This window comes from Cryptomeria japonica, unplaced genomic scaffold (genome assembly GCF_030272615.1).
Source record: "Cryptomeria japonica unplaced genomic scaffold, Sugi_1.0 HiC_scaffold_116, whole genome shotgun sequence".
Classification (NCBI taxonomy): Eukaryota; Viridiplantae; Streptophyta; class Pinopsida; order Cupressales; family Cupressaceae; genus Cryptomeria; species Cryptomeria japonica.
In genome coordinates this window covers 265,415-279,509 of record NW_026728938.1, presented here as the reverse complement: position 1 = coordinate 279,509, position 14,095 = coordinate 265,415, and the positions used below count along the sequence as shown (strand labels likewise).

Below are 14,095 nucleotides of genomic sequence, written 5' to 3'. Positions count from 1 at the left end.
ACTTTTTCCTTGGAATATATAATTAGTTCTCTCTCCCTCTATATTAAGGATATTTTTAAAAAAATTATTGTTTATTTAAATAAATATAATAATATCTATTTAAGAATTATCTCAACCAATATTTTATTCATCTGAGAAGTTTTTTGGCTATCTAAAAATCTAATAAGTGTCAACTCTCTCAAATAATTGATTTTAGCATCCTTTGTGTTCATTGGACTATAATAATACGTAAGTAGACACTGCAACATAGATCATGTGAAATTGAAATTAACATGTTAGGATTTACAAGGTGAAAGAGTGAAGATACTATGATTTTTTATAGGCAATCAAAACTTTTCTCAATAATTGTTTTATTATGTTGTAGTCCACTAATATTTTAATTTTTTAGGTCACGAAAAAAAGTTCCAAAACCTAATGCAATCGTATTAAAATGTTGAAAACAAGTAATCATGTCACATTATCAATGGCTGAAAATTGATGTGTGGTCTAACATCCATACTCTGAAGCACAAATACATTACATAATTTAATTTTATTATCTAAGGTGCGTGATAGTGTAGTAGCAACCTTTCAAATGAGAGGCCCCGATTCACCATCAATAAGTTTTCTATATAAGATTTGTGTAAGATGTCATCGAATGCACTATAAAGCGTTGATAGGTAATCGTGAATCGTGATATAGGCATAGCCTTCAATATTAGCACTTTTAAATAAATTGCAAAGGCTCCAAAATGATATTCTTAATTCTCGAGAACTCGTCTTCTCTAGTAGAAAATTATACAATAGTAATTGTGAGAAAATTAGAGAGACCTTCTTAGCAACAACCTTACCCTATATATAGGCTACATTAAATTGTGTTTGATCTTAGTAATGTGAAATGCGGACATGATTGAAAATAAGTATTATTTGAATGTATAAATCACAGACACGGATCTTAAAGTTAAATACCATTAAAAATATTCATAGGCATACAATAATTTATTTTACACTTAAGACTTGAAGAAAAGATAAGACCATTACAAATGCTTTATAATTATATAAATTCTCTTGTCGTTGTTTTAACACGCAATTTATATTTTGATAATCAATTATCGCACCTTCATTTCCATGCCAAAATAACACACATAGTGTAGCATATCATAAGGAACCATAAATGAAGGTCCCCGAGAACAACAGGGGCCAAACAATTTTACTGAAAATAAGCAGCTACGAAGATGAAAATTTACATGATTCGCATATCGGACAGTGCAATAGGCAGACGCAGGAGACGAGATCACATATTGCATTCGAAGGACAGAGGAAGAGGAAATGAGAGAGACAGAAAAAGAGAAGAAGAAGAATTAGAAGAGGGAGATGATGATTTAAAGAGAATCACACTTAGTGGGCTTGAAAGAGAGCGTGTTCTGAGCATTGTTGTAAAGGATATGGAAGTTTTGCTGCTGTATGTTTCCGAAGATGGAAGGATTCCCCGATGGTTCACCCAACATTGCCAGGCACAAGAGATTTTCAGATGCCTGAATGAAAAAGTTGTCTGCCGGAAGCTCGTAATCCACGCCGCCTTTGAAGTTGAAGACGAGGGTTGGCAAGGTGAGGTGAGCGGATGATGTGTGGTAACAAAGATCCAAACCTGTAGAAGACCCGTCTACAGGAGTGAGATCAATGGCGGACTGAATTGCTTCCTTAAGAGGAGAGTAGGCAGCCTGGTCCAGAATGGTAACAGTGGTTCCGGAGTCGATGATCATACCTCCGCTGCCGTCGGATTGCAGATCGAAAGTTCCAGGAGGAATATCTAGTGCCTTACCATTGAGGGTGATTCCTGTAATAGGAATGTACCAGAAAGTGGGAATGATACTGCTCTTGATGAGTGGGAGAGTCTTGGCTCCTCCGCTCAAGGAAGCACCCTCGCCGAAAAAGAGGGGGCTGGTTTGTGAAGAAGAGTCGGTGATGGGCAAAAGACAGTAAGAGAACATGTTCTCTGCTGTGGAACCCAGCTGTGAGATAAGGGAGAGACCACCTCTTCCCAGTCCCACAAGGCCACCACCCTGAGAGAATCCTTGTCCTTCGTTGTCATGCCCGCATCCAAATGCAATGCCTTTAACCTTGCTGCTCCCAATTGACAATGTCTCGTAAGCCAGGTCGCCGCTGGTGAAGGAACCATCGCCATACTGATACATAAAGGTACAATCTGGATTGCATCCGGTTTGTGTACTCCCCAAGGCGTCACAAAGAGAATCACCGCAGGGAATTGTGGAAAATGTGCTGGACTTGGAGGGGTCGAAGATTGGCGTAGGCTGAGAGAAGCAGTCCTTGCAAGGCTTGCACTGAGTCCAAATCAGATCGCTCCCCGTGTCCACAATCGCTTCGAAGCTCACAGAGGGCGTTCCCAGTGCAACGCTCATCAGAAATTCTCCATCCCCTACTTCAACGGGCGTTTCAGCGTCTAATTGCCCTCTTATCAATGCCTCTATCTTCTTCATTCGCTTCTTACTTCGATCCACAGCCAAACCCAATCTCTCAGAAAAACCCAACTCTCTCTCTGATCTGCGCGTCATATTCACCCTTATTTTTACATTTTCATCGCTGCTAGACTTCGGCCAACCACTAAACAGTCTGTCCGAAGAACATGATATCGTTGGAATAGTAAAGCATATCAAGACCACAAAACCCAACAGCTTTGAACGCCCCATTTCTCTTTTTCTTTTCTAAACCTCGAAACCTTTTTCTGCTCTCATCTACTCCACTCCATGCAATATATATACACAGAGAGAGTGAGAAGGAGCCTTAAATCAAAATCAACAGATTCCCCGACGTGTCCACATAACAATATCGATCCTCTTAGAAGGATAGACGAATTTATTTAATTTCCCCTTCTCTATCTCTGCCCGTCTGGAATTGTTCTAGAAGTAGAATAGACTGCTGCAATCCGAAGTGAATCGTATTTTTTTCTGTCCATACCTTCACTAAGTATTTCCGTACACTTAACTCGTAATCCAATTCCTTCTTCCCATTGAATTTTGTGGACCCATTCAGATCGAAATTCCAAAACGTGTTGTAACCGGAGGGTTAGTTTTCTAAAAATATTTAAAATTAGTTTACACATAATTATTCTTAGTCGGTTTATCCGGCTTTCCAACTTATTCTCATTCTTGTTTATCTCATTCTTAAATTTTGCTCTAATTAGTTTATTCATTTTTAAGATTTAGAGATTTTACTTGTACAAAAGTGTTATATTCAATGCTCTATTATGTATTCACATTACCGTAACCTGTCATAAAGTTCTATTCAAGGATTTATACCAGAAAGAAAAAGTACATGAAAGTTAATGTAATCTATGTGGTTGAACATCCACATATATAAATCATCTAAATTGAATTTTATTTTTATTCTCGTTCTTATTTATCTTATTTCTCAATTTTACTTGTGCAGAAGTGTTATATGCAATGTTCTATTATATATTCACATTGCCATATCCTATCATAAGGTTTTGCTCAAGGATTTATACCAGAAGGAAAAAGTAGATAAAAGTTAGCGTAATCTATGTGGTTGAACATGCAAGTATATAAATCATCTAAATTGAATTTAAGAATCCATCTTTTAAGAATTGGGTATGTAGTTGTATCAGTGATAAGCATGAAAGTCATGTCAACTAGGGATCACTCCCCATGTCCACGATTGTTTTATGTCAAATCCATAGATATGCGTAAGTTCTATATGTGTGAATATAAATTCTTCCCTAACATTTGATCTAATAAATCTCACTTTTCGTCAATTTACCTTGAAGTTAACTCTTCACTGATTGTCAAGTATTCGCAATAGTTAAAATCACATTAGGGAGCTTGGTAGATCACTAGGGTCAAGTTCTCCTAGGTTATCCTTCGGAATGGTCGGCTTCACGAGCCTGGCCAATTTAGGTAAATGGAAAAGAAGCATGCAAATTTCCCAAGATGAAAACTTTGATGGAGATAGATTCATCTTGGTGCTCCAACCAAAAGCGTTTCTATGATAAATGTTTCATTTATGCAAATTCGTATTCAATGAATTCTCAAAGCGACTGCATGTTAAATAAATGCACATTGAATTCTTTCAAAAACCAAAATGTTCAATAAATCACATAAAACAGGTACTAAATGTAATTATGATAGAATAAAAGGTTTGGAGTTAAAAAATTCGAATTTAAATTGCTAAATCTCAAGGGTCAGTATTGTATGGTGCAATATTGATTGGACGCCCCATTATTGACCAGTAACAGAAAAAAGGCGAATACTTATGTAGAGAATAAATGCCTAGACATTGAGGTGTGGATGGAGAATAATCTAATAATAAATGTGATACATACGAATGTGTGCATGAATCCACGGGATAAGATAGAATATAAGGGGGTGTATGTAAATTAATAAGGGTGGCTAATTAGAGAATGGGCCAAGATTTCGACAAGATTGCATCATTTCTTGATATATGTTTGAATTAATCCATCCTCTAATAATATACCCAAAACTAAGCATAGTTTGACTAGATTAAAATATTTTACCATTATGTTTTGACCATACATTGACGTGCATGTGAATCCTAAAATAGTAATACATCTCAAAGCATATGGAATGTGGAATATATCGTTTAAATTAGATGCTTGGACGTCAAATAATAGTTAATATAGATAGAGTAATGGACCTTGGCACATACTAGCATGTGATACTCATTCTTTACATTTGAATCCTTCATGAGAGCCTAAAAAATAGAGAAATTATGTATAGTGAGTAGCTTATATCTCAAGAATTAAATAGACATCAATAAAATACGTGAACCTATTTAACAATCTAGAAGATTAAGAAATATGAAAATGAGTAGTAAGTTTAGGGGTATCTTCATGTGCAAAAGGTTCTGTGACGTAGTGCCCTATGGTATATTGATACTACCACATCCTATCATATAAAAGCTTTATTTAGAAATGGTGATTGCATGCTTCATATGAGAGAAATTATAGAAGAGGGAAAATAGTACATGAATTTATTATGCCGAAGGCGTCTCTTATATGAATTGGATGAGCTGTTTTTGGGCATCAACGATTGTGAGTAAAGGAGACAGCATTGGAAGACGATTGGGAATATTGGAGCTGTCCGCTGTCCATTAGTTTTAATCTTCATTTTTTGTCAGAATGTGTGCACTGCCCATCATCTCTCGATCTTCTCATTTTACCACTATCTCTCCTCTTGCAGTCACGATCAGATGAGATTTTTTCGAAAATTCTACTCCTCCATTAATGCAAACATAGTACTCTCAAATATTTGAGCTCTCACAATCTAAATTTTAGGGTTCCTACCACTTGTTCCGTGTGCCTCTTTAATAATTCATAAATGTCATTATTTTCTTATTTTTTATTTCTATACAATTTAGTTGTTGCACGGTTTTCCATGATAAGTGAATGGTGGGACCTTTTTTAATTACTAAGTACACTAAACCTTTATGTTTCCATTTGTCTAAATCAAACCATCTAGTAATTCCGAAACCCTAAAAAAGTTGTATGGGTTTTATAGACACTTCAAAATTTGCTATGTTTGTATGTGTTAAAATGACTATGTTAGTGGGTTTTAAGTTATTTACTTATTATTCTGTTAATGTATTATATATAATAATAATATTATTGAATAGAAACATATTTGTTTAAATAGTTCAAGTAATTTATGGTGAAAATGTAAATAGAATAGAATAATTTTTTATTTTCAAATAGAAATAAACTATACAAATCATGTAAATTGTATTAGTATTATTGTAATATTATCATAAAAACTCAACCTTCAAGGACCCAACAAAAAAACAGATGTGAACCAACCCATAAAAACCAGGGAAAAGCAGCCCCATAGAACAACAGACAAGAACAATACAGAATTTCTACATAAGAAAACTACAACACTTTGACCAATTTGTCATTCTTCTAAATGACATCCTCATTGATTTTCTGAACTTTCTTAATGATGTTGTCAACACGGGTCACACCCTTATCTTTTCTATGGAGCCTCGTCGCTGGACCAAGTAGGGGCTTCTCTTTCGTATCCAGATCCGCATCCACATCCTCTGAGGGAGCCCTAAGTTTCTTACAGGTACCAGCATTCACAACCTTAGCTTTCTTCACCATCTCAATGCTACCAGTGGGGCACTTGCCCTGAGAAATATAATGAAGAACTTCAGCCTATTCATTGAGTCTACGTAGACCAATGCTAGTATTGTTCATGGCAGACATACTCACCTCCACCACCACACTCAAACTATGCTGATGTTTATAAGTCATTTTCCAAAGCCTTAATGTGCTCTTCATGTTCCTCCTTAAGGTCTTTAATACCATTAGCCAGGGTATGCGTATTCGAGACCTAGTACTGTCGAGGTCCCCATTAGTGGATTGGCCTTCTCTTTGAGATTATTAATCTCTTGAAAAATCTAGGTGAATTGGGCATTTTGGTTATCCTTTAAATTCCTCAAGTTAATATTCGTAATCGTATTCTCAGGGACCGACAAACCATCTCCTTAGGAGTAAACCCACCACCAAGAGTAGGTATAGAAACATTGACACCCTAATCCTCCGCAGGCCCGTCCAAATCAATCTGAGAGGCATTCGGTCGCTTAGAATAATTCTCGTTGACATTGTTAAATACTTTGGTTTTTTCAATAGCTCTTGACATAGAAACGCTGGCCACTCTTTTAACCTTCACATCAGAACTACCGTCCACCGAATTAGGGACATGTTCAGGGTCATCCTCCTCGTTAGATAAAATAATTTATTTTCTGCTAGTACGGTTAGGGATTTTAGACGATGAGGGTCCTTGTTTGTTATAAATGTGAAAGACTTCATTCCCATCGAAGTCCACCTCTTCATCAGAAGAGATTTCCCCATAATGAATATGGACATTCTTCTTGTATTCTATACCAGTTTTAGCACTCGTATTCCTCTCGACATGGATAGTCTTGGCATACTTCATAATCAACGGGAATAAGCCCTCATGGAGAACAAGGGAGGATGCACATTTCTCGTGAGCCCTAATTCTATTATTCAATGATGAGACCAAATAAAAGGCCAAGGAAATGCACTTGTGATGCCGTAAATGATTAATAATGACAAAGTGATAGCTAAGTAAGCTACAGAATTTACCATCAACGGTGAGGCGACGCACGATAACCTCTGAGACCTCCTACCATGGCTTTGAAAGTGATTTTTTCTCCCACCCAACATTATTATTCTTTCTCACCTTCTCCCTTTCCTTCGGCAGGAAAAAGGTTTTCATCGCCACCATCGCACATTTCTTATGCTTGTAGAATTTGGTGCCCTTGTTCAGAATTTTGGACACCTTAGCCACCATCTCCTCATTAACCTCCAGCTCCATACCATAGACACAGATAAAACCATCCTTCCACCCATTAAGAAAGGCCTCAGTAACAAGGGCATCCACACCATGAAGCATCTCGATATAACTAGTCAAAACTCCTACCGAAAGTTCTTTCCATACTGCTTCCTTATTTCGTCATTTTTCGCAGACTATGGGATCCAAACGGTTCCTATCTCCCCTAATATTAAAAAATACTAATTCTCAACAACCTACAACACAAATAGAGTTGACCTAAACCATATAAAAACAATTAAAAAAGCCACCAGAAAGTTCATCTTTCCCCTCATAAAAGAAGTCTTGCCTAGGACACTTTGGAAGATGTCATTCTCCATCATTTCCAAAAACCCCTTGAGCTTCGCACGCATCATAATCATTACGGAGTAGGTTAAGAAGATCCACTGGGAACTTATCATAAATGTTCCAAAGTTTCCTACTTGGCAAGTCGGCCCCAATGTTGGCCTAAATATCCGCAACCTTATTACCTTCATGGTAGACATGTGAAATGTTAAATTCATAGAAGCCCCTGAGAGGAATTAGGCTATCTTGAATAATATGTTTAATCGACCAAATAGGAGAGGAGGAAGTCATTAAAGAATGATGTTTAGGGAGTCACACTCCAACCAGACCCTTCTCAAACCTTTCTCTTTGGCCAATTTGATATTGGTATAAATTGTGAAGGCCTCATTAAAGTGATTTGTCTGGGTACCCAAAGAGAGGGCCATTGTCGAGACCATCCTGCCATTGTTATCACGCACCACTTCCCCACATCTAGGAGGTCTGGGATTCCCATTTGCCACACCATCAATTAATGTTACTTTAGGTCCAATATTTTTTCTAAATGTTATAAAAATTGATTAACAAGATATGAGAAAGAGTTTATTGAATTAATAGATAGAGAGAAAAATCAATCCAATGTCATTTCTTTCAATGAAATGGAAAATATTTTTGCAGGAAGAGCATCATCAAGAATCCAGACAATAGATAAAGTAGTAAATGTTGTCAAGTGAGTGCTAAGATCAACTTTCCCATTGGACTTCTCAAAACATGGTACCTCTGTTTTCTTTGAGATGGGATTCTTTAGGACGGTATATGAAAGTAGTCCACGTGCGCAATATGGTGGAAGAGTTAGTTGGGATTAGGTTTGGCTTGTGCTAGCCAATTATTCAGATGTCCAAATCTCTACTACGATACATAATTTATGAGGATTATTTCCATAAAAAAATAAACCAACTGAATAATTGTAGTGCTCTATTGTATTTAAGTTAAGAGTGTAAAATTATCCCTTTCCCAATTGAATGATCCTTCTTCCTTTCTAGCTATACATTGAATAATAAATAAATATTTTCCAGCATCTATATCCATTGCGACAAGAATCTTCGATAGAAAAATAATAATAATAAGTAAAGAAAAATGAAATGGCATTATACTAGAATACATTATTTTCATGACCCAAAATAGTAAATTAATGGATACTAAGCGATTGGAGCTAGTTAAATGCCTTGCTGAAGGAGTAATTACCAAAATAAAAGAAAAAAGAGAAAAGAGGAGACTATGTTTAAACTGGTTCAATTTAAAACTTCCTAATAGTATCCTCATGTGGCATACATTGCCAAGCACTAAGAAAGAATTTTTTATATCATTGTAGATCTAAATGCATCTCACCTTAGGTGGTTAATCGGGTCAATGGAGATGGAAAAATCCTTTACAAAGGCTGCACATTATCTAGTAAGCACAATAGTTTTAAAAGATAATAAATAAATAATAAGAATGAAATTAGAACAAGAATTTAATCAAATGTAAATGCACTCCACTCATCACCTTTGTCGCCCAATTGAATAAACTAAGAAAATATAAGCTAAGCTACTAGTTTAGATGTTGTCCAATGCCCTTAGAAACTATATGAATAGCATGTTGGACACCTTATCCACCATCTCCTCATCAACCTCCAGCTCCATACCATAGACACAGAGCACACCATACTTCCACCCATGAACAAAGGCCTCGGTAACAAGGGCATCCGCACCATGAAGCGTCTCGATATAACTAGTAAAAACACTTATCGAAAGTTCTTTGCATACTGCTTCCTTATTTCATCATTTTTCATAGACTATGGGCTCCAAACGGTTCCTATCTCCCCCAATCTTGGAAAATACCGATTCTCAACAACCTGCAACACAAACAGAGTTGAGCTAAACAAAAACAATCAAAAACGCCACCAGAAAGTTTGACTTTCCCCTCATAGAAGAAGTCTTGCCGAGGACACTTTGGAAGACGTCATTCTCCATCATTTCCGAAAGCCCCTTGAGCTTCGCACGCATCATGATCATTACGGAGTAGGTTAAGAAGATCCTCTGGGATCCGATCATAAATGTTCCAAACTTTCCTACTTGGCAAGTCGGCCCCAATGTTGGCCTAAATATCGGCAACCTTATTACCTTCACGATAGACATGTGAAATGTTAAATTCGTAGAATCCCCTGAGAAGCATTAGCCCATCTTCAATAATATGTTTAATCGACCAACTAGGGGAGGAGGAAGTTGTTAAACAATTAATGATGTTTAGGGAGTCACACTCCAAGAAGACCCTTCTCAAACCTTTGTCTTTGGCCAATTTGATATTGGTATACGTTGTGAAGGCCTCACTAAAGTGATTTGTCTAGGTACCCAAAGAGAGGGCCACCATCGAGACCATCCTGCCATTATTATCACGCACCACTCCCCCATATCCAGCAGGTCCGGGATTCCCCTTCGCTGCACCATCAATTAATGTTACTTTAGGTCCAATATTTTTTTTTAAACGTTATAAAAATTGATTAACAAGATATGAGAAAGAGTTTATTGAATTAATAGATAAAGGTAAAAATCAATCCAATGTCATTTGTTTCAATGAAATGTAAAAGATTTTTGCAGGAAGAGAATCCTCAAGAATCAAGCCAATAGATAAAGTAGTAAATGTTGTCAAGTGAGTGCTAAGATCAACTTTCCCATTGGACTTCTCGAAACATGGTACCTCTATGTGCTTTGAGATGGGATTCTTTAGGACGATATATGAAAGTAGTCTACGTGTGCAATATGATGGAAGAGTTAGTTGGGATTAGGTTTGGCCTGTGCCGGCCAATTATTCAAATGTCGACATCTCTACTATGATACATGATTTATAAGGAGTGCTTCCATAAAAAAGTAAACCAACCGAATAATTGTAGTGCTCTATTGTATTTAAGTTAAGAGTGTAAAATTATCCCTTTCCCAATTGAATGATCCTTCTTCCTTTCTAGCTATACATTGAATAATAAATAAATATTTTCCAGCATCTATATCCGTTGCAACAAGAATCTTCGATAGAAAAATAATAATAATAATAAGTAAAGAAAAATGAAATGGCATTATACTAGAATACATTATTTTGATGACCCAAAATAGTAAATTAATGGATACAAAGCAATTGTAGCTAGTTAAATGCCTTGCTGAAGGAATAATTACCAAAATAAAATAAAAAAAGAAAAGAGGAGGCTCTGTTTAAACTGGTTCAATCTAAAACTTCCTAATATTATCCTCGTGTGACATACATTGTCGAGCATTGAGAAACATAGAATTTTTTATATCGCTTGTAGCTCTAAATGCATCTCACCTTAGGTGGTTGATCGGGTCGAGGGAGATGGAAAAATCCTTAACAAAGGTTGCACATTAACTAGTTAGCACAATAGTTTTACAAGATAATAAATAAATAATAAGAATGAAATTAGAACAAGAATTTAATCAAATGTAAATGCACTCCACTCTTCACCTTCATCGCCCAATTGAATAAACTAAGAAAATATAAGCTAAGATGTTAGTTTAGATGTTGTCCAATGCCCTTAGAAACTATATGAATAGCATATTGGGCCGCCATCCCTCCTCTTACCCTCCTTGCATTGTCAAGGTGAAATAAGTATGAGGTTGATTTAATAATTATTTTAAATTTATATGTTTTATTTATTATTCATTGTGTGTTTCTTACCTGTTAATGCTTTATCAATTGTAAACTATGTAATACTACAAATACTTTTTCCTTGGAATATATAATTAGTTCTCTCTCCCTCTATATTAAGGATATTTTTTAAGAAATTATTGTTTATTTAAATAAATATAATAATATCTATTTAAGAATTATCTCAACCAATATTTTATTCATCTGAGAAGTTTTTTGGCTATCTAAAAATCTAATAAGTGTCAACTCTCTCAAATAATTGATTTTAGTATCCTTTGTGTTCATTGGACTATAATAATACGTAAGTAGACACTGCAACATAGATCATGTGAAATTGAAATTAACATGTTAGGATTTACAAGGTGAAAGAGTGAAGATACTATGATTTTTTGTAGGCAATCAAAACTTTTCTCAATAATTGTGTTATTATGTTGTAGTCCACTAATATTTTAATTTTTTAGGTCACGAAAAAAAGTTCCAAAACCTAATGCAATCCTATTAAAATGTTGATAACAAGTAATCATGTCACATTATCAATGGCTGAAAATTGATGTGTGGTCTAACATCCATACTCTGAAGCACAAATACATTACATAATTTAATTTTATTATCTAAGGTGCGTGATAGTGTAGTAGCAACCTTTCAAATGAGAGGCCCCGATTCACCATCAATAAGTTTTCTATATAAGATTTGTGTAAGATGTCATCGAATGCACTATAAAGCGTTGATAGGTAATCGTGAATCGTGATATAGGCATAGCCTTAAATATTAGCACTTTTAAATAAATTGCAAAGGCTCCAAAATGATATTCTTAATTCTCGAGAACTCGTCTTCTCTAGTAGAAAATTATACAATAGTAATTGTGAGAAAATTAGAGAGACCTTCTTAGCAACAACCTTACCTTATATATAGGCTACATTAAATTGTGTTTGATCTTAGTAATGTGAAATGCGGACATGATTGAAAATAAGTATTATTTGAATGTATAAATCACAGACACGGATCTTAAAGTTAAATACCATTAAAAATATTCATAGGCATACAATAATTTATTTTACACTTAAGACTTGAAGAAAAGATAAGACCATTACAAATGCTTTATAATTATATAAATTCTCTTGTCGTTGTTTTAACACGCAATTTATATTTTGATAATCAATTATCGCACCTTCATTTCCATGCCAAAATAACACACATAGTGTAGCATATCATAAGGAACCATAAATGAAGGTCCCCGAGAACAACAGGGGCCAAACAATTTTACTGAAAATAAGCAGCTACGAAGATGAAAATTTACATGATTCGCATATCGGACAGTGCAATAGGCAGACGCAGGAGACGAGATCACATATTGCATTCGAAGGACAGAGGAAGAGGAAATGAGAGAGACAGAAAAAGAGAAGAAGAAGAATTAGAAGAGGGAGATGATGATTTAAAGAGAATCACACTTAGTGGGCTTGAAAGAGAGCGTGTTCTGAGCATTGTTGTAAAGGATATGGAAGTTTTGCTGCTGTATGTTTCCGAAGATGGAAGGATTCCCCGATTGTTCACCGAACATTGCCAGGCACAAGAGATTTTCAGATGCCTGAATGAAAAAGTTGTCTGCCGGAAGCTCGTAATCCACGCCGCCTTTGAAGTTGAAGACGAGGGTTGGCAAGGTGAGGTGAGCGGATGATGTGTGGTAACAAAGATCCAAACCTGTAGAAGACCCGTCTACAGGAGTGAGATCAATGGCGGACTGAATTGCTTCCTTAAGAGGAGAGTAGGCAGCCTGGTCCAGGATGGTAACAGTGGTTCCGGAGTCGATGATCATACCTCCGCTGCCGTCCGATTGCAGATCGAAAGTTCCAGGAGAAATATCTAGTGCCTTACCATTGAGGGTGATTCCTGTAATAGGAATGTACCAGAAAGTGGGAATGATACGGCTCTTGATGAGTGGGAGAGTCTTGGCTCCTCCGCTCAAGGAAGCACCCTCGCCGAAAAAGAGGGGGCTGGTTTGTGAAGAAGAGTCGGTGATGGGCGAAAGACAGTAAGAGAACATGTTCTCTGCTTTGGAACCCAGCTGTGAGATAAGGGAGAGACCACCTCTTCCCAGTCCCACAAGGCCACCACCCTGAGAGAATCCTTGTCCTTCGTTGTCATGCCCGCATCCAAATGCAATGCCTTTAACCTTGCTGCTCCCAATTGACAATGTCTCGTAAGCCAGGTCGCCGCTGGTGAAGGAACCAAAGCCATACTGATACATAAAGGTACAATCTGGATTGCATCCGGTTTGTGTACTCCCCAAGGCGTCACAAAGAGAATCACCGCAGGGAATTGTGGAAAATGTGGGGGACTTGGAGGGGTCGAAGATTGGCGTAGGCTGAGAGAAGCAGTCCTTGCAAGGCTTGCACTGAGTCCAAATCAGATCGCTCCCCGTGTCCACAATCGCTTCGAAGCTCACAGAGGGCGTTCCCAGTGCAACGCTCATCAGAAATTCTCCATCCCCTACTTCAACGGGCGTTTCAGCGTCTAATTGCCCTCTTATCAATGCCTCTATCTTCTTCATTCGCTTCTTACTTCGATCCACAGCCAAACCCAATCTCTCAGAAAAACCCAACACTCTCTCTGATCTGCGCGTCATATTCACCCTTATTTTTACATTTTCATCGCTGCTAGACTTCGGCCAACCACTAAACAGTCTGTCCGAAGAACATGATATCGTTGGAATAGTAAAGCATATCAAGACCACAAAACCCAACAGCTTTGAACGCCCCAT

The 14,095-nt window shown here is 36.8% G+C and overlaps 2 protein-coding genes across 2 annotated transcripts; both read right to left on the bottom strand.

Annotated features, from left to right (window-relative positions):
• Nucleotides 1-1,359: 1,359 nt before the first annotated feature.
• Nucleotides 1,360-2,685, bottom strand: LOC131865679 (aspartic proteinase nepenthesin-1-like). Its single transcript, XM_059215353.1, has one exon. The coding sequence runs from the start codon at nt 2,683-2,685 to the stop codon at nt 1,360-1,362; it is 1,326 nt and encodes a 441-aa protein (XP_059071336.1).
• Nucleotides 2,686-12,769: 10,084 nt separating this feature from the next.
• On the bottom strand, nt 12,770-14,095 carry LOC131865678 (aspartic proteinase nepenthesin-1-like). Its single transcript, XM_059215351.1, has one exon. The coding sequence runs from the start codon at nt 14,093-14,095 to the stop codon at nt 12,770-12,772; it is 1,326 nt and encodes a 441-aa protein (XP_059071334.1).